This window comes from Mustela erminea, chromosome 18, assembly GCF_009829155.1.
Source record: "Mustela erminea isolate mMusErm1 chromosome 18, mMusErm1.Pri, whole genome shotgun sequence".
Taxonomy (NCBI): Eukaryota; Metazoa; Chordata; class Mammalia; order Carnivora; family Mustelidae; genus Mustela; species Mustela erminea.
Window position 1 is genome coordinate 38,167,840 of NC_045631.1, and position 23,787 is coordinate 38,191,626.

The 23,787-nt window shown below is 50.2% G+C and overlaps 1 protein-coding gene and 1 long non-coding RNA gene across 8 annotated transcripts; one reads left to right on the forward strand and one right to left on the reverse strand.

Annotated features, from left to right (window-relative positions):
• Positions 1-15: 15 nt before the first annotated feature.
• Positions 16-19,416, forward strand: LOC116577650. 4 transcript variants are annotated; one of them, XR_004280562.1, is made up of 7 exons: positions 16-981; positions 1,068-1,174; positions 10,008-10,165; positions 12,442-12,594; positions 13,093-13,172; positions 16,902-17,093; positions 19,224-19,416. It is a non-coding gene; the product is annotated as an uncharacterized LOC116577650 (long non-coding RNA). The 4 variants fall into 4 exon arrangements; XR_004280565.1 differs by lacking the exon at positions 19,224-19,416 and adding an exon at positions 19,006-19,217; XR_004280563.1 differs by lacking the exon at positions 10,008-10,165.
• On the reverse strand, positions 11,137-21,514 carry SNX11 (sorting nexin 11). 4 transcript variants are annotated; one of them, XM_032321190.1, is made up of 8 exons: positions 21,275-21,514; positions 18,757-18,816; positions 17,748-17,805; positions 17,001-17,087; positions 16,605-16,705; positions 13,085-13,180; positions 12,650-12,862; positions 11,137-11,931 (listed from the first exon to the last, which is right to left on the reverse strand). In XM_032321190.1, exons 3-8 carry the CDS (start codon positions 17,787-17,789, stop codon positions 11,661-11,663), a joined length of 810 nt encoding a protein of 269 aa, XP_032177081.1. In that variant the 5' UTR covers positions 17,790-17,805; positions 18,757-18,816; positions 21,275-21,514; the 3' UTR covers positions 11,137-11,660. The 4 variants fall into 4 exon arrangements, with proteins under 4 accessions (XP_032177081.1, XP_032177080.1, XP_032177082.1 ...); XM_032321189.1 differs by having other exon boundaries at positions 17,748-17,802; positions 21,275-21,513; XM_032321191.1 differs by lacking the exon at positions 18,757-18,816.
• Positions 21,515-23,787: the final 2,273 nt, after the last annotated feature.

Here is a 23,787-nt window from a genome sequence, read left to right on the forward strand (position 1 = left end):
TCTCTGTCAAATAAATAAATAAAATGTTAAAAAAGAAAAGAAAAGGATAGCCAGAGAGAAAACAAAGCCCAGACAGAAGAGGGGACTTGCGATTATCTTCCAGAGCAGAATCATCTCTGGACCCTGAGCCTGCCTGCTTTGTTTGGCTTCTCAGACTTCTTTTGGCTGCCTACTTGGTGGTTTTTCCTTATGTGCTCAATCTCTGAAATGAGACAGGGCTAGGAGCAAGTCCTTGGAGTCAGCACATTGGAGAGTTCCTTCCTGGCCCTCCGCTCACGACCACACTGTGTCTTGCATCACAAGTCCCAGGCAAAGGCCAAGAAAGTGTTTTGGGGAGGAGTTCACTGTGCACAGCCCTGTTCCTCTTCCTGCGGTCTCACGTTATCTGTGGCTAAAAGAGGCAGCCAAATATAGTGGTTAAGAACCTAAATTCTGGAAGCAGACAGCCTGAGAATAAATCCCAGTTCCCCATTTACTAGGGGAGCAAGTTACTTGACATTTTACATATGCCTCAATTTCCTCACCTTAGAAAGGGTGTAGTCCATTTCACTGGGTCATTAGGAAGATTAAACAGTCAACACGTGTAACATACTTGGAACAATGCCTGGCGCATAGTAACTGCTCAGTAAGGGTCAGCTATTATTATGGCCAGACTCGCCATGTGAGAAATTTTGAAAAATGGGCACCAAGCAGCTATAGAAATTTTCTCTTCAGAACTGCCTACTCAGAGCAGCCCTGAATCGGCAGTGGCCTTCCTCAGCTCTATAACAGCCATCTTCTAACCCTTCAGTAAGACACCCATTTAACTCACCAAAAGAGAAAAACTAGAGACCAAACGAGGATGTTTCAGGGCATTCAAGCTTCTGAAAAGATTTTTCTGCCAGCCATTCATTTCCAGATTTTCTGACCCAGGAGCACCAAAAAACAAAACAGAACCAAAAAAAATACCGGAAGCTTTTTGTGTATGTGATGGATAAGGAGGTAAGAAAAAGGGGCAAGTAAGGTGGGGGAGGGAATAAAAGATAAAAGGCAATACGGAGTTGGTAATGCGCCCTCCCTTTACACAGGGTGCTAAAGGAGACTGAACCACTAGGTGGCAGCAGATGAGCAGACGAACCAAAAACAACCAATTGCCTCTCCTTTTAGGAGCCCTTGCACCAATCCAGACCTACAGGTAAGCACAATGGGCATTGTTCTAAAATGGTTAACAGAGGAAGCAAACAGAAACCCCAACCTCTTCCCAACTCCCCCCGCCATCCGTGCCCCAGAGTGGCCCCTGCCTTAAAGAACCCCCCGGGACCCAAGGCTGGAAAGGCTGATGGCTGAGAGGAGAGAACAGTATTGTCCCACTGCTCTGAGTCTGGGAGACACGCAAAAAGGGGACACCAGAAGAGGAAGAGTAGGTATCCAGGCCGGGTCAAAAGGGGGATGAAAAAGGAGCAAGGTCAAGGTAACTTCTCCACTCTGCACAGTTCAGGTACCGCTCAGTATCATGGTCATTGGCTTCCAGCGCTTAAAACAAAATTCCCTTAGTGCAATAGTCCCTTCTAAACCTACAGGCCTGCGTATACCCATATCACTCGCCATTCTGTGGAGGCCTCCAGCAGCCCCATCAGCTGTAGGGTAGCCACCACTCCGATCTCTGACCGTGCTAGCTGGAACACCCCTCAGGAAGAGAAACCAGATTGGCCCTAAGAGATACAAACAAACGGACTCATCCCACTGTTACAAGGCAGTAACAGTAACCTTGTTACTGGCAGAAAAAGATAAGAGCAAGTCTGATGGGTTGATAAGACTATCTCCAGGCTGAAGGGCATCCTCTGAGGAGAACATTCTATGGCAGAGTTTTTGGAAGCACTGGGTTCCTACAGCCTCTCTGAAGCGAAGCAGCAAAACTGCTCCCCACTTCGTTCAGCAGCCACTATCTTTTTTTTTTTTTTTTTTAATTTATTTGACAGACAGAGATCACAAGTAGGCAGAGAGGCAGGCAGGGCGGGGGGGGGGAGGGCAGGCTCCCCGCTGAGCAGAGAGCCCAATGCAGGGCTCGATCCCAGGACCCCAGATCATGACCTGAGCCGAAGGTAGAGGCTTTAACCAACTGAGCCATCCAGGCGCCCCCAGCAGCCACTATCTTAACCAACAGCTTCAGAAAGCAACTGGCTAATCGGATTACCACTTCTGTGTTTGACCCCACTAACCAAATCCCCACCTTAGTGCCTGCGACTAACTGGATAACCGGAGCATGAGACCACGTTAACCGACCACAGTGTTAACCAACCACAGCGTCCGTGGCTTCTTAATAGCCACTGATTGCTCTGGCATCTGACATTGGAGAGGGAGGCTTTTTGCCTTCCCTGATTTTATGTAAAGGAAGGAGAAAAGAAAGGTGAGATCCTAAATTTTTTTTAAAAGATTTTATTTATTTATTTAACAGAGATCACCAGTAGGAAGAGAGGCAGGCAGAGAGAGAGAGAGAGAGGGAAGCAGGCTCCCTGCTGAGCAGAAAGCCCGATGCGGGACTCGATCCCAAGACCCTGAGATCATGACCTGAGCCAAAGGCAGCAGCTTAACCCACTGAGCCACCCAGGTGCCCCGAGATCCTAAATTTAAGAAGCAAATGTATAGGGCACCTGGGAGGCTCAGTCGGTTAAGCGTCTGACCCTTGGTTTCGGCTCAAGTCACTATCTCAAGGTCACGAGCTCTGCACTCCAGCCGGGAGTTTGCCTGAGATTCCTCCCCGCTCCTCTCCCTCTCCCTCTCCCTCGGCCCCTCCCTTCTGCTCCTCCGCCTCTGCCTCCCTGCGCATGCTCTCTCTCTAAGATAAATAAACAAAATCTTAAAAAGAGGAAGCCCCGGCAACAAAGTAGAAGGGCGCCTGGCCGGCTCAGTGGGTGAAACATGTGACCCTTGATCTCATAGTTGTGGGTTTAAGCCTCACATGAGGTGTAGAGATGACTAAAAAAAATAAAATTAACCAAAAAAGCAGCAAATGTGTATCTGCCTTTTACAGATAAATGATAATTTACCAAGCACTAGCTGATGTCCAATGGATGATCTGACCCGGGGTGGGCACAGTTGGGCCTGCATTGTCCACGCTGGTATCTGAAAACACTAAATGCTCTGAAAGCAGTCTTTCAGCTCCGTCTCATTAAAAATACTGTTTTCCCAGTGTGGCTTCTCTGTCATCCGTATAGCAGAAGAGCACAGACATTGCTTTGCAACCACCTTGATACTAAATTTCCCCACTGTTGTATCTCTGAGAACTCCGTACTTAATTCAAAACCAACTGCACCTTTTCCTCTGGCAAATAAAAATGGGAAAGAGAAGGGGGTTCCTATTGCTTCTCCTTCCTGAGACCCAGACAGTTTGATTCCATCTGAGAGAGCAATGCCCAAAGGTGTAACCGACGAGATGCCTGCGCTCCCGCTGGAGACAGAGGCCTCATGAGGAACTGCCTAGATTTCGAGTTCTCATTCCCTTCTCTTTTCAGCCCTTCGATTTGCCCAGTTGCACCACCTCATGGGTCTCGGGGTCTTTGAGAATGGCCCAGCTGAGGACCTGAAAGGGGTGGCCTTGGACAAAAATCACAGGAAGTCTGCCGGGGAAGAGCAAATGCAGTGAGGGACTCTGGAAATTCTCAGTCCGCTGCTTTGCGTCTTGAATCACTCGAGTTGTGCCGCCGTTAGACACGTCCGGTGACACATTTTCAAATTCTGCATTCCATGCCCGGCACTTGCGTCACAGCAAAGCAGCGGTGTCCATGCAAGGAGCGAGAGAACCGCCACCCCCCCCACCACCAGTGGTGGGGGTTGTGGGGGGAACTCACCCCTGCCCTAAAAACTGGTCAGAGAAGTATAGAGTTGAAGAGAAGCAAGAAAAGAAGGCAAAGTAGGAGTTTTTTTGTGGTGGGTTTTTGGTTTGGGTTTTTTGTTGTTTTTGTTTTTTCATCTTAAGAACGAAACTCTCAGATGGGAGGGACAGAGGTGCTTTCATCTTTGGCCACCAGGAAGCCCTACCCACAGGTCTCCCCCCCACCCCAGAGCGGCTTGGAAGGATAAATCTTACGTGGCTTTGACTTGCTAATTCCCGAAGCCCTGCGAAATCTGTGGCGCTGCCTTTAGAAAAAGCAGCCGTCTACACAGAGGATTATCCCCGCTACACAGCCCAGTGGTTCGGACTCATTTTCTAGTTTGTAGATTACCTAGTCCCTTGCTCCTCCCCCTTACCTCCTGCCCCGCTATTGCCTTCGATGTAGAATTTACCAGAGATTGGGTAGGGAGTTTCAAACTCTCAACTAAAAGGAAATTTTTCTTCACAGGATTCAAATTGTTCTATTTCCCTGTGCAAAACTAAGTGTTCAGAAAATATGCCTCTTTTGCTGGGTGGGGGGGTTGTTGTTGTTATTAGTAGGAACCGATGACCATTCTTTTGCAACTCATTAGGATTCAATTAATGATACACTTTAAGACGCAGCCCATTTTGTACAAAGTCTTTATAAATGCAACGCCTCCCCCGCAAAAAAAAAAAAAAAAAAAAAAAAAAAAAAAAAAAACCAACAACAATGGTATTAGAGGAAACTGAAGTAGAATGAGTAGGGTGACCATATAATTTATTTTCCAGAGATGCTTTTGAGACTGAAAGGGAGAGTTATTGGTAATTGATGCCAAGACCGCAGGTGTAAACCAGGATCGGGGGTCACCCCAGAAATCAGGCAAAATGAGCTGTCCAGTCACGTGGCGAGCGGGCGGTAGAGAGACTACCGGGCTCTCCGGGTTGCAACGTTGGGCAATGTGCCTTCTAACGAAGACCTCCCCTGCCAGCCTGGCTCCTGGGCAAGCCCTGCCAATGAGGCTTTCTTTCCCTGATGCCCAGGCTGCTCTGAGAGGCCCGGTATCTTTGGCATCACACGGCTGCTGGGGCTGGCCGGCTGTCAGCCGCTGTGTGTGTGTTCAGTTCCCTCGTGGGGCCCCATCACAGCCTGCCACCCCTCCATCTGGCAGGGGGCCACGGAGGGAAGCTCGCTTGCAGCACGGGGGGACAGTATGCCACTTCCTTGCCTCCTGTGACAGGAGTGAGTTCCAAGAGGCTTCTAGTGCTGGTCCTCAAAGAGTGCATCTGGTTCTACCGCAGACACTCTTAACCCGATGGTGAGCAGCTGGGCCTCTCTTGTGCCCATCATCAGCTCACGGAACAGAAAACAGGCCACAAACACTCCCCTTTCACCAACGGTCAGCTGGCCTGGCATCTCTCTGCCATGAAGACCCCAGGCGGCACCTGCTCCCACCTACACGTACTGGACGCCTCCCACGGGGCCGGGCGGTGGGGCTGACTGCGGGCCTCCTCTGCGTGTCACTGGCACAGCCCACCTCGGGGCAAATGCCTAGCATCTGGAGACTGTAGATCATCTTGAAGGCAATGCAGGGGAAGGTGGGAGGGGGCGGCAGTGGGGGCGGTGCAGAACTTGGAGCTTATTACGTCACCTGTGAGTGCCAACTCCCTCAACCTGGCACTCCTGGGGCCTGGCATTTGGGGCCAGGTAACTTTATGTTGTTGGGGACATGGCGGGATGTTCAGCAGCACCCCTGCTCTCTATCTACTAGATGCCGGTAGTACCCACCCCACCCCACCCCTGCCCTGTGCTGACCACCAAAGCTGTCTCTAGGAATTGCCAAGTATCCCCTGGGAACAAAGTCACCCCTGTCTCTGAGGGTCATTTGTGTGTTTAGGACCAAGCATGGAGAAACTGCCCTACCTTCTAGAAGTTTGTACTTTTAGTCACTGGATTATAGCACTGGAGAGAGGCTTACTGCTGGGTTGGGAAGACCCAGAGTAGAAATGCCATGGATTCCTCAGGGTTTAACACTCTGCAAACCACAGCCCGGGGGCCACAAGCCCCTGCAGACATTTGAGGGCCTGCAGAGGCACAGATTTGCACCACAAAAATGGTATTTTGGGTATTTTTGAATGAGTAAGCCCGGAATTGCCAGGTTAGAGAGCTGCAGGCCACCGAGTCCCTCACATCTAGAGCTCTGTGGTTACACTCCTTGTTTCCCTTTTCCGTGGCAGAAATCTTAAAAGGGGAGCCCTGAAACTCTTATCAGGACCTAGTGAAATGCCGTGTTCTGCTTCAGAGCAGGAGACCAGGGGTGTCGCCCCACGGAGAGGGCAGCAGCTGCTCCCGGGAGCTCTGGTTCCCCATGCCCGGCACTGGTGCAGGCTGGTGCGGAGCTGACTACAGCCCTCAGGCAGAAGTAGGGAGGCTCAGGACAGATGTCACTTCCCAGTGGCTGCGGCCATTAACCTTCCTGCTCCTCCACGTTAGTTTTGAAGGGGAAGTTTTCTTATACAATGTAACTCCTAGGAGCTTTATCAAGAACCAAAAAAGTAAAACCCAGCCAAAACCCACTGCCTTCTCGGGAGGCCAAGAGAGGACGAGGGGTCCATTGCCTTTGTTGGTTTTGCCTGCACCGGCCAGACAGCAAGGCCATTGGTGGCCCTGGTGCCAGCCAGAGCCCTGACGATTCTGCCTCCCATGGGCCCCGAATCCGAGGCACCTGGAAGGGTTATTAGCAGGATTGGAACTCATCCCTCTGCTGGGACTAGATCATAATTACAGTAATTTTCTAACAGAGCTGGGCAGTAGGACTGTTTAATCAGCATCTGACTCCCTCGTGCTCCCAGCCCTCATCACTCAAGGAGAGGAGTGGGCTGGCTCTTAAAGAGACAGTGCCTGCCTTCCAGCGCTTCGAACAGATGTGCCCTAATTGGTAGAATATATCTAAGTCTCGTATCTTATAGCAGGCAGGTTGCATTGCCTCCAACAAACCGCCTCGGGCTCTCACTATTCTGGGCCTTCTGCTCAAGGGAACTGGGTCAAGCTTCTGGTAGGCCTGGCTTCCCACATCAACGCAGCCTCCCGGGGAAGCACATACACAGGGCTGGGGCACTTATGGAAAGATCTAAACTAGCTGGCTCCTTCGGTATGGATGGTATGAAGGAAGAGGTGCTTGGCTGAAGGTTGGAAGTTGGGACATACAGCCGCAGATAAGGAATTTTGGCTGGGGGTTTTCCCATAATCCAGAGATTGCGGAAGCATCTCATGTTCCTGCCTTCCATGGGGGGGGGGGGAGTAAAAAAAACCCTTAAAGACTTTCAGACAGTCTCTGAATTCTCACACTTTGGCTTTCCCATCCCTCCCTTTGTATTATTCCTGCCCCTTTCCCTGCTGAGTAAGTCCCCCTTCATTTGCCTCCTCCTATGCTGGTGGAAGTGGACCAGGCCTCCCCCGAATGGAAGGGATGGAAAATCATTCACCTTGCTCATTGACTCGGGAGCGTTCTGTCTCCTAAAAAGTGTGGCCTTTGTGCATAAACCGTCCATGTTTACTTTATCTTGAGATTTGAGGTTCCAGCTTTTAACTCCAGATCTAGCCATTTCTAAGGTGCAACTGGTTCTTGCCAAGAAGTTTTTTCTCAGACAAACCATAAGTGACTCTTAATCTCACAAAACAAACTGAGGGTTGCTGGGGGGAGGGAGGTTGGGAGAAGGGGGTGGGATTATGGACATTGGGGAGGGTATGTGCTTTGGTGAGTGCTGTGAAGTGTGTAAACCTGACGATTCACAGACCTGTACCCCTGGGGATGAAAATATATGTTTATAAAAAATAAAAAATTTAAAAAAAAAAATAAAAGAAGTTTTTTCTCTAATAACATGCTAGGACTGGCTCGTGCCACCCCTGTTGGGAAGTCAAATGCATATTTGGCCTTTACAGCAGCTCCTGAAGGAGTTCTGTAGAGCCGGGAGTGAATGAGAAGAGGTGAGTAGTTGGGGGGGGGGTGCAGCGTGAGGAAATGAGAAGAGGTGAGTTGGGAGGGGGGCTCCTGAGGCGGGCTGAGGAAACCCTCAGGAAAGAAGGGATGGTGGTAAGGAGGATGAGAAGGGGGATGCTTCTCCACAATTCAAAGAAAGTTTGCTTTGAGCCAGGTGATGCCCTCTACAGAGCTGTGTCCCTGCAGGCAGAGGGCTGCCGGGAAGCTTGGCTTAGGATCTGTGCCCAGGCGTGACTGAGGAAGTCACCATCCCACCCCACGCCCGGATAGGCTTGGCTTTGGCTGCGTCTCCGCGGGCGGCTCCCACATCAACCCGCAGCTGCCGCTCCAGTCTCTGAGCGAATGTTCCGGGGGCCCCCCCTGAGGCAGGCCAGGCGCTGCTCTGTTTCTGTCTCTACCCTCAACCCCACTCCTCATCCTCCTGGCCCACTGTCCTCCCCACGCCTTGGGTGGGAAGAATAGCCAGCGAGAGCTGAGGTGTGGGAACAAATTCATGAACTTCAAGTCCAATCAGGTTGTCAAAGAGTCATGATGGACTCCCAGACCCACCTGCCAGAGCGGGAGTGGTCAGAACACAGGACTGCCGAGGAGCTCAGATTTCTGAGAACTACTCTGAAGAGCTACTCAAGTGGACTTCAGTAGTGGGTTTATTCTGGTTTAAAAAAAAAAAATCTGGGGAGGAGGGGCGCCTGGGTGGCTCAGTGGGTTGAAGCCTCTGCCTTCAGCTCAGGTCATGATCTCAGGGTCCTGGGATTGAGCCCTGCATCAGGCTCTCTGCTCAGTGGGAAGCCTGCTTCCCCCACTCCTCTGCCTGCCTGTCTACTTGTGATCTGTCAAATAAATAAATAAAATCTTAAAAAAAAAAAAAAATCTGGGGAGGAAACAAGCAAAAACCTCATCTTACAGAGTGGGGAAGTGACTTTCATGAATGTGCTCTCCCAGCATCTAAAAACATGCTTCATAGCGGCGCCTGGCCGGCTCAGGCCACAGAGCACATGACTCTTGATCTTGGGGTTGTGAGTTCAAGTTCCATGTCAGGGGTAGAGTTTACTTGAGAAATAAACGAGAACATCCATTTTAAATTAATAAAAACATGATTTTTATAAAAACTACCCTCAGTTCAGCTTTGTTTCCTCAGTTAGAAAAGGAGTCTACTACTTGACTTGGCCTCTTCACTGGCCACTGAGGTCAAGTAAAGTGAAGAAAACAGAGGAGACTTATCTTTAAACAAGACCCCCCCACACACATACACACACCCGCTGCCACCAAACAACGTGAGACCCCTGAGCATGGGACCACTTCTCTTGGGTAACAAGACGACCAGACCTGGGCCACAGAAGTGGCGGTCAGGTGGTGACTAAATCAGGCACAGAATCCACCTGGAACCTAAACCCTAACACGAAAATACTTCTGTGCTACAAAAGCCGAGTGCAGCTCAGCCAGCCAGTCCCCAGGAGCTTCCCACCTTCCCTACACAAGTCAGCGGCCATGGCCGCCAGCCCTTCGAGCACACAGGGACACAGAGAAACGCGAGAGGCAAATGGCACCGCCTGGATGGGGAGAAAAATTCAGCTTTGCTCTCTTCCCTGGTAACTCTAGGCCCCTGTCGGAAAACTCTTCCCTTCTTAGGACATCTCCCCCCCTCCCTGCCCCCCTCGCGCACACTCTCAACTTGAGCACAGGACGGTGAGGGGACAGCGCCTGGCCTTAGATTAACTGAGCTGCTGTTGTATGCACTGCTGGTAATGGATCATTAAAAAAGCCAGGAGTCAGAAAAATCGCATCCGTGTCTTTGAATGGCTCCTGCTGTCCCAGCAGCCTACCCTGCTGGCAAAACGAGCTGCTGAGCACCAACTCCGGGAAGAAAAGGAGAGAACAGAAGAAGGCCAACCCGGCTTGCTGTTTTTTGGCTGAGTAGGGAATTGACACAGACCACCTCCGGCTCCTGTCTGGAAGTTTCTGAGATCAGAGAGCTTCAGGCACAGCTGGGTTCACAGCTGCACCATTTGGAGCATTGGACTCATTAATATTCATGAGTCATCCCCACCAATAGGCAGAGCGGATGCCATTAGCTTAGCATCTGTCGGGTTTTTGTGAGGGTTGTGGATGGAGGGGTTTTTTTTCTTCCCCCTCCCTTTTAAATGAACTTCTTTTGACATTTTGGATTTGCCTCTGTAGGTTTTCTCTCCTCGCCTTGCTCGACTGCATCATCTAAAGGAGAGGCCCAGGGGAGGCGGGCAGGAAAGAGGGAGGAGCCCCCGCCGGGGCTCCGCATCTGCCTGTTGACAAACTTTATTTCTCTCCCAGCACCTGGCACCTCACCCGGGCTGCAGCAGGTAAATTATACCTAACGAGGTTCGTGCCCGCGACGGGGAGGAAAAGCCGGATCCCCGAGCCGCGGAAGGCGGCCCCTCCTCCGGGGCCGGACCGGGCCGCTCGCCCCACGCGGGAGAGCCACAGCGCCCGGCCGTTCTTTCCACGCTGATAAACTCATGATTTATGAAAGTAACTCCTGCCAGCCCTCGCTCCCTCCTCCTCGGCTACAGCTTGTTAGACACAAATGGCAACAACAGTCTTAAATACTTGAATTTTATTTCAGGCCAAAGCCCCTCGACTCCGATCGCAACACCCTGGCAGCCCCCTCACCCCAGCAGAGGCCGGGAGAGGAAGAGCCCACGGCCGGGGGAGGAAGGCGGGGGGGGGGGGGGGGCGGGGCGGCCGGAGCAGGGGGGGCGCGAGGGGGGAGCGCTGAGCAGGCAGGGCGCCGCCGGCGCTCCTCTCCTACAGGCTCCGGCTCTCCGTGGAGAGGAATTATGGCAGCGGGAGGGCAGAATGCCTCATTGTCTGAAGGCGCGCCGTTCCTCATCTCCATCCCCAGAGCCCTCTCTCCAGGCACAAACAAAGCCCTTGTGCCCCATTGGACTGAACAGACGGCCTCCCTGCCACACAGCAGAGGGACACTGTGGGAGCTGAAGCCCTGGGGGCAGGGGGCTGTTACTAAGGGAGAAGAGAAGGATTCAAAAAGAAAGGCGCCCATGCCATCCCTGCAGAAAAGATTGTCACATCTGGGCTTTACAGCCAGAGGAGGTGGTGACAGCCTGGGACAGCCTCCTCTCAAACAAAGCCCCTGAAACTGTTGCCTTTCCTCTGGCTTCCAGGGGTCTCTTCCAGGGCCGGCCGTGAGCGAGGTCATGGGTCTAGGGCCCCTCACAGCCAGGCTGAGGGCTGGGGAGAGGCGGGAACCCCCAGGCACGGGAGTCACAGCACCGGTGGGGTCAGTGGTGTTCAAGAAGAAGGAAGCAAGAAGGTGGGAGAACAAACACCACCCTGGCCACGAAAGGAGGGAGGCAAGAGGCCAGCCTCCCGGAAACAAAGTGCTCTAAGGGCCGCAGCAAGAAGCCCGCCAGTGGGAATACGACTACACAACCATTTCCATCGGATCAGTATTCAACAGGACAGCTTAAAAGCGGTCACTTGCAGGTCCCCCCAAACCAGTCAACCTGAGGCAATGCTCCCGAGCCCGTTAACAAACATCTAAAGCAACTCAGCTCGCAGGAGAGTAAACACACCACGTATTTCTGTGCAAAACCAACAGCCCATGGTGGGCCTTATGCCTAACTTAAAACCGTCCAGTGTTTAATCCCATGGATGAAGCCTGAGGAGTTGTGGTGACCGACTTCTGTGCCACCAACCTGAGCAGAGGTGACCATTCGACAGTAAGTGGCCCAGACTCCCCAACACCTACCCTGTGCCCCTTTCCCACCCCAGCAAGTCTCCTTGCCGGCATCTTCTCTGCCGCCTCGGAGCAGAACCCAGTGCTCGGACCAGAGCTCATTTTTCTAAAACCGTTTCTAACTGCCCAGGGTCCAAAGGCACAGCACGGTCCCCTCCCACGGCCCTTCTCACAGGCTGGGGAGCAGAGGCGTCCTCAGGTCTTGCAAAATCACAGCAGGACGGCGAGGGGGAGGGAAGGAGAGGGGGGCTTTCCAAGGAAGGAGCTTCAGAGTCAACAACGGGAGCCCACACCTCGAAATGGTCCTGTTCCTCCCTGGGAGGTGGGGAGGGAGAGCTCCTCCTGCCGGATCTCGGAAGAAAGCAGCAACTGGCAAAGAATGGGAAAGGAACAAGGGCATGAACAGATAAACAAAAATCAGTGGATAAGCCTCGTGAACAACCAACCAAGGTGGGAAGGCCATGCAGATGGAGTATGATTTGGCCGCAAAAAGGAAGGAAGTGCTGACAGGCACGACAGTATGGGTGGACCCTGAAAACACGCTGAGGGAAAGAAGGTCGTCCCGAACCACCACACACAGGACTCCGCTTGTGTGAAGTGTCCAGAACAGGCACATCCGCAGACACAGAAAGTGGATTAGTGGTCACTGGGGTTAGGAGGTGGGGAAACAGCGTGTCACTGCTGACAGGTACAAGGTTTCTTTGGGGGTGAGAAAAATTGGGGTGCTACGTTAAGAACTACTGAATGATACATTCCAAGGGTGAATTTTATGGTATGTAAATTACATCTCAATAAAGCTGTCACTTTGACATAGGGAGGGGAGAGGAATAAAGAACAAGCTAAGCCTTCTCTTCTTTCCCCCCACCCGGGTTTCGACAGTAGAGCCCGCTACCCAGGGATGGGTTAACCCAGACGCTCAGGCCCTGCCACGTGAGAGGAGAGAAGCACACACAGGGAGGACGAGGCCTCTTCTGAGAGCATGAAACGCTGCGAGGGCACTTCCTCTATCAAGTGGACACTTCACTGGCCCAGGTAACAGTAATCCTAGCCCCCAGTGCCTCAAAAAAAACAAGAGAGCTCTCGTTACCTCTTTGGCTGGTCTCCCTTAGCCAGGTGAGAGGAGCCCTGCCTCTCTTCCTGGACCCAGCCACAGTTGGACATAGCGTAGTGGAGAATGGCGTCAGACACGGTCATGGGGCTTCGGCCCTGGACGCAGGCTTCTATCTCGGGCACCGAGAGCTGGCTTTGTAGGAAGAGGTGTAACTGGCTGTCTGAGAGGAGGACCACACTCTGCAGGACCCTGGGGCAAACACAGGAGATACAGCACAGACTCACGCTGAGCAGCTGCTGTCCTCAGCCCCCGCCCCCTGAAGGGCTTCCAGCTGAGCGAGCACTGAAGGCATGGATGGGGGTGCAGGAAAGGCCTATCTATTTGAAGGGGCCATCCTGCCCGATACCTTCCCCTCTCCCCTCTCCCCTCCCGCACTCAGGAGGCAGGTACTAGCCCACTCCGTCTACTCACTTTTCCAGAAAGTGCTGCAGACCTTGTCGCCGCTTCTCAATGAACTCATCAGAGCTGCCAAAGAAGGTTGACTTCCCAGGAAGTTCAGGTACAGGCCTGTGGATCACATAATGTAACACCCAAGATAAATGTAACATTTAAAGACAGCCATTCTGCCTACTGAGCAAGGAAATCCCCTAAGAAGAGGCACAAATCAAAACAAATAGGTTTTTAAAAGGGGGGTGGGCAGGGCTAATACTGACCGCGTGCCATGTGTTAGGCACCATGCTAAATGCTTTACAAACCTTATTTCATTTACTCCTCCCCAAAACCCTATGAAAAACCTATTGATGGTGTAAGGAGGTAGAATCAGAGAAGTTAAGTAAATTTCCTAGTGTCACACAACTAGTATCCAAACCCAATCCAAGCCCTCTCGGATTGGAAGAGGTCTTGATTTACATACAAGGACCCCATGTGCTCCATGCTGCCATGTACAAGTTTCTCCATTTTCTTTCTTTTTTTTTTTTTTTTTAAAGATTTTATTTATTTATTTGAGAGAGAGACAGTGAGAGAGAGCATGAGTGAGGAGAAGGTCAGAGAGAGAAGCAGACTCCCCATGGAGCTGGGAGCCCGATGTGGGACTCGATCCCGGGACTCTGGGATCATGACCTGAGCCGAAGGCAGTCGTCCAACCAACTGAGCCACCCAGGCGTCCCTCTCCATTTTCAAAATAAGAGCTGATGGGTCTCCTGGGTGGCTCATTCGGTCAAGTATCTGCCTTCAGCTGAGGTCATGATCTAAGGGTCCTGGGATCGAACCCCGTATCAGGCTCCCTGCTCAGCGGGGTTTCTGCTTCTCCCTCTCCACTGCCCAGCCTGGCTCCCCCATCCGCCCACTCATACCCTCTCTCATTCACTCTCTTTCTCAAATAAATTTAAAAATAAGAGCTCAGGGCGCCTGGGTAGCTCAGTGAGTTAAGCCTCTGCCTTCAGCTTGGGCCATGATCTCAGGGTCCTGGGATGGAGCCCCGCATCGGGCTCTCTGCTCAGTAGGGAGCCTCCTTCCCCCTCTCTCTCTCTGCCTGCCTCTCTGCCCACTTGTGACCTCTGTCAAATAAATAAATAAAATCTTAAAAAAAAAAAAAAAAAAGAGCTGATGGTGGGAGTGGGTTTTGTAAACATTGTAGAATTTTTTTTTAAAAGATTTTATTTAGGGGCGCCTGGGTGGTTCAGTGGGTTAAGCCTCTGCCTTCAGCTCAGGTCAAGATCTCAGGGTCCTGGGATCGAGCCCCGCATCGGGCTCTCTGCTCGGTGGAGAGCCTGCTTCCCCCTCTCTCTCTGCCTGCCTCTCTGCCTACTTGTCATCTCTCTCTCTGTCCAATAAATAAATAAAATCTTTAAAAAAAAAAAAAAGATTTTATTTATTTATTTGATAGAGATCACAGAGCCGAAGGCAGAGGCTTTAACCCACTGAGCCACCCAGGCACCCCAACAATGTAGAATTTTTTTTAAAAGATTTTATTTGGGGCACCTGGGTGGCTCAGTGGGTTAAGCCTCTGACTTTGGCTCAGGTCCTGATCTCAGGGTCCTGGATCAAGCCCTGAATCAGGCTCTCTGCTCAGTGGGGAGTCTGCTTCCCCCTCTCTCTCTGCCTGCCTCTCTGCCTACTTGTGATCTGTCAAATAAATAAATAAAACCTTAAAAAAAGGGACGCCTGGGTGGCTCAGTTGGTTAAGCAGCTGCCTTCGGCTCAGGTCATGATCCCAGTGTCCTGGGATCGAGTCCCACATCGGGCTCCTTGCTCCGCAGGGAGCCTGCTTCTCCCTCTGACTCTGCCTGCCACTCTGTCTGCCTGTGCTCGCTCTCGCTCGCTCTCTCTCTGACAAATAAATAAATAAAATCTTTAAAAAAAAAAAAAACCTTAAAAAAAAAAAGATTTTATTTATATATTTAAAAAGAGCAGGGACAAAAAAATAAATAAATAAAAATAAAAAAATAAAAAGAGCAGGGGGAGGGACAGAGGGAGAGGGAGAGAGCATCTCAAGCACACTCTGCACTGAGCCAACACAGGGCTCAATCTCACGATCCTGAGATCAGGACCTGAGAGGAAATCAAGAGTCAGATGCTTAACCCACTGAGCCACTTGGTGCCCCTCACATGCTTTGAATTTTCTAAAAGCAGCTGCGTGGCAGCAAGGCATCCACAAACTCTTTCAATCTCCCTAGCTTCTATTATGAACATATTTTTAAAAAAACAGGCCAGGGGTGCTCGGGTGGCTCAGTCTGTTAAGTCTCCCGCTCTTGATTTCATCGGGGGTCATGGTCTCAGGGTTGTGAGATCAAGCCCCACATCCGGCTCTGTGTTGGGCACAGGGTCTGCCTGGGATTCTCTCTTTCTCTCTCTCCTTTGCCCCTCTCCCTCAGTTCACACTTTCTCTAAAAAAGCAAAGCAAAACAAACAAACAAAAGAAGAGAATGCAGAATCTGTCAGAAGTTCCAACTGGCTTTGAGGGCCTGACCCATGACAGCAGCCTCGGCAGTCCCACATGTTAACTAACCAGCTTGGTCACCCCCAGACCCCATTCCCAGGGCATTCAGTGACTGTCCTGCAATGGAATCACTGTTCTACAGTGTCTCCAGTTTAGGACTTATTTGGGGTGGTTTAAGTGAGGAGTCAACATTACTGCTTTTCATAAGACTTTCAGTCTGTTATGTCTCTGGAGAAAGGTCTCTGCACAAAAAAGAAAAAAAATTAACATTTATATTACATGTCAAATGGACAGGAACACCACCGGTCACATAAATCCAGGTGCTAACGAGTTTCTGATCACGAGTGATACGCATATATAAAATGCTAGCAGTACATTTGTGTAGCCCTAGATGAAAATGCATATAAAAAAGGAAAAGTATTTTTTATATTTCTATGACTCTGTTCAGTCAAAATACTAGAACTCTGTCTTTTTTTTCTTTTTTTTAAAGATTTTATTTATTTATCTGACAGACAGAGATCACAAGTAGGCAGAGAGGCAGGCAGAGAGAGAGGAGGAAGCAGGCTCCCCACTGAGCAGAGAGCCAGATGTGGGGCTCAATCCCAGGAGCCTGGGATCATGATCTGAGCTGAAGGCAGAGTTTTAACCCACTGAGCCACCCAGGCGCCCCTGTCTTTACTTTTTCCACTGACTTGAAAACATAATTTTTTTTTTTTTAAGATTTTATTTATTTATTTGTCAGAGAGAGAGAGCGAGAGCAAGCACAGGCAGACAGAGTGGAAGGCAGAGTCAGAGGGAGAAGCAGGCTCCCTGCGGAGCAAGGAGCCCGATGTGGGACTCGATCCCAGGATGCTGGGATCATGACCTGAGCCGAAGGCAGCTGCTTAACCAACTGAGCCACCCAGGCGTCCCGAAAACATAATTTAAGAACCCATTTCTCAATTTCCTAAGTGCCTAACATGTTGCCAAGTTTTCTTTATTGTAAACTCTGGTTCTTGTGTACGCCCCCAAAAAGCCAGTCTCAGACCCAAGAAAGAAACAAAAGCAAACTCACACCAAACCAGCATTTCTCTGGAGCTGCTTTCTCAGCCACACGAACTCACGGTAGCGGCGACGCACACAGGACGTTTTGGCAGTGAAGGCCTTGCTGTTGGTCTACAGGAGGAAGTACATGAAAAAGAAAAAAAAAACCCAAGTAGAAAAAGACCAGATTTACTCCTCATCGTCACATTCACGGAGGACCCAACCCACCAGGTCCCATCCTGAGCAGGGGCTACGGGCCAGCAGGCAGCCTGAGAGCAGGTGTCCCGCCGACCCCAAGCTCATTCCTCCCCGCCCTCCTTTTCTTCAGGCTCAGGACAGTCAAAACATCTACCAACCGGTTCTGCCTCAGCACCAGCCCTCAGCCCCAGAAGGGGTTGACCCCAATACAGAAGTCCGAAGCACTTACGTGGAGAAAGATCTTATAATCCACGTAAGAATTCCAGGAGCCCTCATTCTGCACACGGGGATCCTGAACACGCACAGTGATCACCTCCTAGAGGTAAGAAAGGCTCCTTCAGCTCACCCACACAGTGAGCCAGCTTGGATAACATAGGCTGCCAGATTTTCCCAATCAATACCAACCTTCATTCATGTATTCGTTCAACTCAACAAATATTTACTGACCACCCACTATGTCAGACACTGTTCTGAAGCACTGGGGGCAAAACACGAACAAGAGACAAAAATCCTCGCCCTAGTGAACCTCACATTCAGCTGCATTCCAACGAATGGAAACGTTAGTCAAAACAGAACCTTGGGGCGCCTGGGTGGCTCAGGGGGTTAAAGCCTCTGCCTTCGGCTCAGGTCATGATCCCAGGGTCCTGGGATCGAGCCCTGCATCGAGCCTTGCATCGGGCTCTCTGCTCAGCAGGGAGCCTGCTTCCCCCTCCCTCTCTCTCTGCCTGCCTCTCTGCCTACTTGTGATCTCTGTCTGTCAAATAAATTTAAAAAAACAAAACAAAACAAAACAAAAAACAGAACCTTATTTCCCAGGAATGGCTTTTCTGCAGATTTCCACCTCCTGCCTTCATTTTGAGCTCATCAGAACCCCCAAGGTATTACTGTCGTTAGAGTACCATGGAGCAATGATTGGCGTCTTTCCTCAAATCCAATCAAACCTTACCCAACTGTTTCCTGGAGACCACATGCTTACCTCCAACTCTTGGTTTTCCAACATCCTACACCCAAAGCCCATTGGAAGAAAACATCTGATGGGGGAGAGAGGACAGGGGAACAAATCATGGTTAGCATGCTTCTATTCTTATCACTCTTTATCAAGAAAATTTTCATTGACCCACCCCCCACCTCCCCCGGGGAAAACCCAGGCACCTTTTTTGGGGGTTTTGTGTAAAACTTAAGAGGAAGCAAAAAAAAATCCCCTTGCCGTTGCCCAGTGCCAAGCTAAAAGCCCCAGGGGAATTGCCTGCCCTCGCAGACCACAGCCGGGACCCTCAACCAGGCCACCTCTAGCTAAAGCATGTTTGGGTCTGTGCAGCGCTCACCTCAGGCAGGGGGAAATTGCAAAATGGGATGTCAAACCTTTCTGCCTGAGGGCTGCAGTCCTGTGGGCCTACAATACGCCTCTGCAAGTGTGCCTCACAGCGCCCCCTTCTGGAGGTTTAGAGACAACCAAGCCCCACAAATATCCGTGCCCTTAAGTCTCTTTGTCTTGCTAAACAGTCCTACCCAGAAGTAAATCGTAGAGCTGGAGAGTTCCTGGAGCACCTGAAAGGGTTGCCCGGTTGCGACCTTACCTTATCTAACCTGTCCTCCCAAACCCAAGCCAATGGTTCCAATCATTTCCTCTCTCGACATGCTATCCGGTTTGCACCTCTGCCGAAGCACCCCACAGCTGCTGGGTCGGCTCGGGATGTTTTCCGCTCCTTTGTAAAGATTCATTAAAGCCTAAGCCCCTGATTTCCCCCAATGTGGCTGTTTACATGTGCAGCGACATAGCCCACTCCGACAAGGGGACCATGAAGCCTCCAGCGCAGGGTTACTCCAGTCCAAAGGGGCCCATGATGTCACCTTCTGTTAAAATACAGCACTAATCTTGTTACTCCTAGAACCACTTCAACAGCATCCACCCTGGCGGCCGCCTCCACCCCCTTATCCTCTCTTAAGAGCGGAACAATAAGGTTTAATTTCCCTTTCCAATTTACCTTGAAATGAAAACTGACTTCAGCCAATATGTACTGCCAACAAATGATCCAGGCTGGCTCCTGGGAAAACAAGACCATCTCAAAGCTCTCCCTCTCCTCCCCCCATGCCCATTCACACACCCACTCATTTTTACAGTCCTACAATTAATTTTAAACACATTCTCTTATTAGTTCTGCCTTACCATTAGAACAGTGTGTAATGAGTTCCCTTCTATTTGATGTTTTGCTAACACAAGGCTAAGGTTTCAGGAGAAGCGGAACTCATTTACACCACGAAATTAGCAGAGCAAAGAGCTTTCCCAATTCCTTCCAGTGTACCAGAAGATCCCTCCACACACAGCCACTGCGCACAGAGACAAAACCTCCCGGTAGATGACCGGGCTACACCATTGAGCAAACTAGAGGTTTTGTGACTGTGATACCAGCTTTGTACTTTTGCTGACAATCTGATTTTTCATCTGCTGCAGGCACCGTCACAAAGGGGTCCTGAACTGAAAGGAAATTCCAATTCCTTAGCAACCAATGTGTAACATGCCCGATATAAGCCATCAAATGGCTGTGACCAAAAAGAACAGCTCAACTTGAGAACGATTAACCTCCTCAGATTAAAAAAAAAAAATTTTCTGGGACGCCTGGGTGGCTCAGTTGGTTGGACAACTGCCTTCTGCTCAGGTCATGATCTCGGAGTCCAGGGATCGAGTCCCGCATCCGGCTCCCAGCTCCATGGGGAGTCTGCTTCTCTCTCTGCCCTTCTCCTCACTCATGCTCTCTCTCCCTGTCTCTCTCTCAAATAAATAAATAAAATCTTTAAAAAAAAAAAATTTCTTTCTCTTCTCTTTTCAGTCATTTGATAAACTGCCAGCACGGAAGCAGAGTTAGATATTCTGACGTATCTTTTCCTAAAAGTAACGATGGGAAAGATGACAAGGAAATCACAGACATCCACACACTCAGTGGGGCTCACACATCTATGCCTTGAAAGGTTTGCCAAATTTAGGACCATAATTTAGTGACTAAGTGGTCGTCATTCTCAGGTTCAAGAAGAGTGTCTAGGGCCCTGAACCACCTTCAAGCGCAAGTTTCTCTCCTTTCCTTTAGGGCTAAAACCACTGAGAAACAAATAGCTATAAACTGACTTTAATACACTGGCTTAAAAAAAAAAAAATCTTGGGGCGCCTGGGTGGCTCAGTGGGTTAAAAAGCCTCTGCCTTCAGCTCAAGTCATGATCCCAGAGTCCTGGGTTGAGCCCTGAGTCAGGCTTTTTGCTCAGCAGGGAGCCTGCTTCCCCCTCTCTCTGCCTACTTGTGATTTCTCTCTGTCAAATAAAATCTTAAAAAAAAACTTAGCACCCCCCCCAAGATGTTGTATTCTTAAATATAAGTTGAAAGGGCATTAACAAAGTTCCCACTGTAACTTTCCCTTAAAAACACTGGACACTGGAACAAATTCAAAAACCTAGATTCCCAAGTCATAATTTCTAGCAATTAGCGTTCTCCATCAGCTTCCTCCACATAAATGCCACTCCCCAGGAGGAAATGAAGCTCAGTTCCGCCCGTGGAAGGCAAGAAGGAAGTTCCTTAAGTTAGCTCCTGATCGGGGAGATGGATCCTCCTCATTCAAATAAGGGTAAGTCAGCAATCCTCTCAGCTATGTATGCATCTCGCTCTGCACTAACTACAACTCCTGGGTCCTTCCAATCACATCTGAAGTTTCCTTTACTTTCTCCACCTGTACCACCACCAACCTCTCTGGTAAGAGCCCAACTGTTTGCTTTTTACAATGTCAATTCCTTGTAAAGTTCTCCTATGTCCTAACAATTCAAGATAGCGATTCAAGGCTTTCGCTTCACCATTTTCACTTTCATTTAAACTACTTTAAAAAGGCTAAAAAATAGGGTGATAAAAGTCAATTGAGCCACCAAGACTCCTATTCCTCCTTACTCATTCTTGAGCCATTGGAGCCTCATGGCAACTCAAAAAGCTCTCCTTCCTAAACACCCACAGGTGGCACAGGATGCTTCCTTTTCTGACCAAGTTCTGTATGTTCCCAACCAAGCAGCTCCACTCCATCCTTCAGTCCGTCTGTAACTTGCCACTCCTTACACTTGGGAGGTAAGTCACAAAGGCGATTACAGTCTAGCGCCAGAGCCCGCCTCTGTCCCATAAAATACTTGTCACTGGACCTAGCCCGAGCTGTTTCGGTACATGTCGCCAAACTCCGGCCACTACACCTCCATTCTTCACGCACGAGGGGGAAAGGGGCCCCACGACCCTCCTTCTCCTTTGACTATTAAGCTTAGGCAGTGGAAAGGAAAGATACTTTATACTTTAAAGACAAATGAAAAAGCCGGGTTTCCTTCCTTTGATCCAGAGCAAGCACCCGCCTTTGTCCCGGAAGGTGAGACAGCCTCGTCCCTAAGATGTCAAGCGAGATCACTATCCCCAAACGCCACTACTGACGCTCAAGCCCTACTGGAGAGCAGCACCCACTCCCCGCGGCCCCGCCCACGACCCCTCACCTGAGAGCAGCACACACGCCCCAGAGCGACACCGCCCGCGCCGCACCATATAGCCAGAGTCTCGGCTTCTCCTTCCGGGTGAGTGGCCGGGGCCCCGGTGCACGACGGGAGAAGGCTCCCGGCCACGCCAATCCCGGGTGTCCAGGACGCCCCGCCCCTCCAGGCCCGAGCTCTCGGAGGCAATCCCGGCTCGAGAGGCGCTGCGCTCGGCCCCGCCCAGGCCCCGGCCGGAGTCCGGATCCCCCGACACTCACTTGGGACACTGGAGGGTGGACGCGGGAGCGGAGCGGAGAGTGGGCTCTAGCGGCCAATCCGGAGCCGTGGCCCGCCCATCGTTGTCGGGCCCAGCCAACCAGGCCCAGGGAGTGTTATTAAAGGTCCAAAGGAGGGTCCACTCGGCCAAGAAGTGTCAGGAGGCTGGCTCTGCTCTCTGTCTGGTCGAGGGCGGTCCGGAGCGCGGGAGGGTAGGGGAAGAAGACTCCCACGTTCCTGGAGCTTCGCAGAGTCCCGAGAGCTTCCCCATTTGAACCCCATGGGTTGCAGTTCCCCCGCGGAGTTATCGAAGGCTTCCCAACTCACGGTTCGTAAAACCACAGATTGTCACAGCGAAAGCCGAACTGAGATGGCCCAGCCAGCACCCCGTTCACCTGAGGAAGCAAGTCCAAAGAAGGATCGTGCAGCTAGTTAGGGGAAAGAAAATATGTTGAATATGATGATTTTTATGTTGTTGAAACGTCTCTGAACAACCTGTTAAAAGATAATGTTGGGGGCGCCTGGGTGGCTCAGTGGGTTGAACCCTCTACCTTTGGCTCAGATCATGATCTTAGGGTCCTGGGATCGAGCCCCGCATCGGGCTCTCTGCTCAGCAGGGAGCCTGCTTCCCTTCTCTCTCTCTCTCTCTGCCTGCCTTTCTGTCTACTTGTATTCTCTTGTCAAATAAATAAAATCTTGGGAAAAAAATAATTTTGCAAAAAAATTTTTTTTTTGCAAAGATATCATCAAAGAAAAGGTCAGGGTCACAAAATACAAGGTCTGGAGTTGGGCCCCCTGAGTGCAGTATCCAGCACTACACTGGACAGTGGGGCTTTAAACTGATCATAAAGCTTTGTAAATCTTAGCCTCCTCATCTGTAGAATGGAGAATACTGTGCAAGGTTTTCTTTGGTTGGTTGATTTGGTTTTTGTTTTTTGAATGTTTTTTGTTTTTTGTTTTTATGACAGATACTGAGAGAGGGAACATAAGCGCAGGGGAGCTGGAGAGGGAGAAACAGGCTCCCCGCTGAGCAGGGAGGCCCATATGGGGCTCAATCCCAGGACACTAGGGTCATGACCTGAGCTGAAGGCAGAGGCTTGAGGACTGAGCCACCCAGGCGCCCCAGTACTCTGGGAATTTCAAAGCAGAGTTTCCAAACGTTTTAGTCTCAGGATTCCTTTACATTATTTTTTAAAGATTTTATTTATTTATTTGACAGAGAGAGAGATCACAAGTTGGCAGGCAGAAAGGCAGGCAGAGAGGGGAAGCAGGCTCTCCCCGCTGAGCAGAGAGCCCTATGTGGGGCTCAATCCCAGGACCCTGAGAGCATGACCTGAGCCAAAGGCAGAGGCTCAACCCACTCAGGCGCCCCCACCCTTTATATTTTTTTAAGTAAATTATATGACCAAACTGGGGCTCAGACTCACTACCCCAAGATCAAGAGTCACATGCCCTAAGGACTCAACCAATCAGGAGCTCCCACATTATTATTTTTTAAAGATTATATTTATTGAGAGAGAACATGAGAGGGGAGAAGGTCAGAGGGACGTGGAGCTGGGAGCCCGATGCAGGACTGGATCCTGGGACTCCAGGACCATGACCCGAGCGGAAGGCAGTTGCCCAACCAAGTGAGCCACACAGGCACCCAGGAACTGCCACATTCTTAAAAATTCATTAAGAATGTTTGTTTAGGGAACAATCCAGGCACCTGGATGACTCAGTGCATTAAGTGTCTACCTTTGGCTTAGGTCATGATCTCAGGCCCTGGGATCTAACCCCAAGTTGAGCTCTCCCTGCTCAGGGGGTATTTGCTTTCTCCCTCTCCCTTTACCTCTCCCCCAGCTCGTGTGTGTGTGTGTGTGTGTGTGTGTGTGTGAGCACGCACGCTATCAAATAAGAAGTGTTTATGTGGGATAGTCACCAAATTAGAAATTAAAATTGAGAAATTAAAAAAAGCATGTATTAATTCACCTAAATTAATAAAAAACAATACATTTTAATATATTTTATGAAATATAACGACACCTTCCCCCCAAAAAAATTAGTAGAGTGTCACTGCACTACAATTTTGTAAATCTCTTTAATGTCTGGCTTAATAGAAGACAGCTGGATTCTTATTTTTGCCTCCCCATTCGCTCTGGTTTGCTGTTATTTTGGTCTAGGAAATGAAGAAAATCCGGTTTCACACAGATACTTAGTTAGAAAAGGAAGGGGTATTTTTATCCAATAATTGCGAATACTTTATACTAGCAAGACTCAAC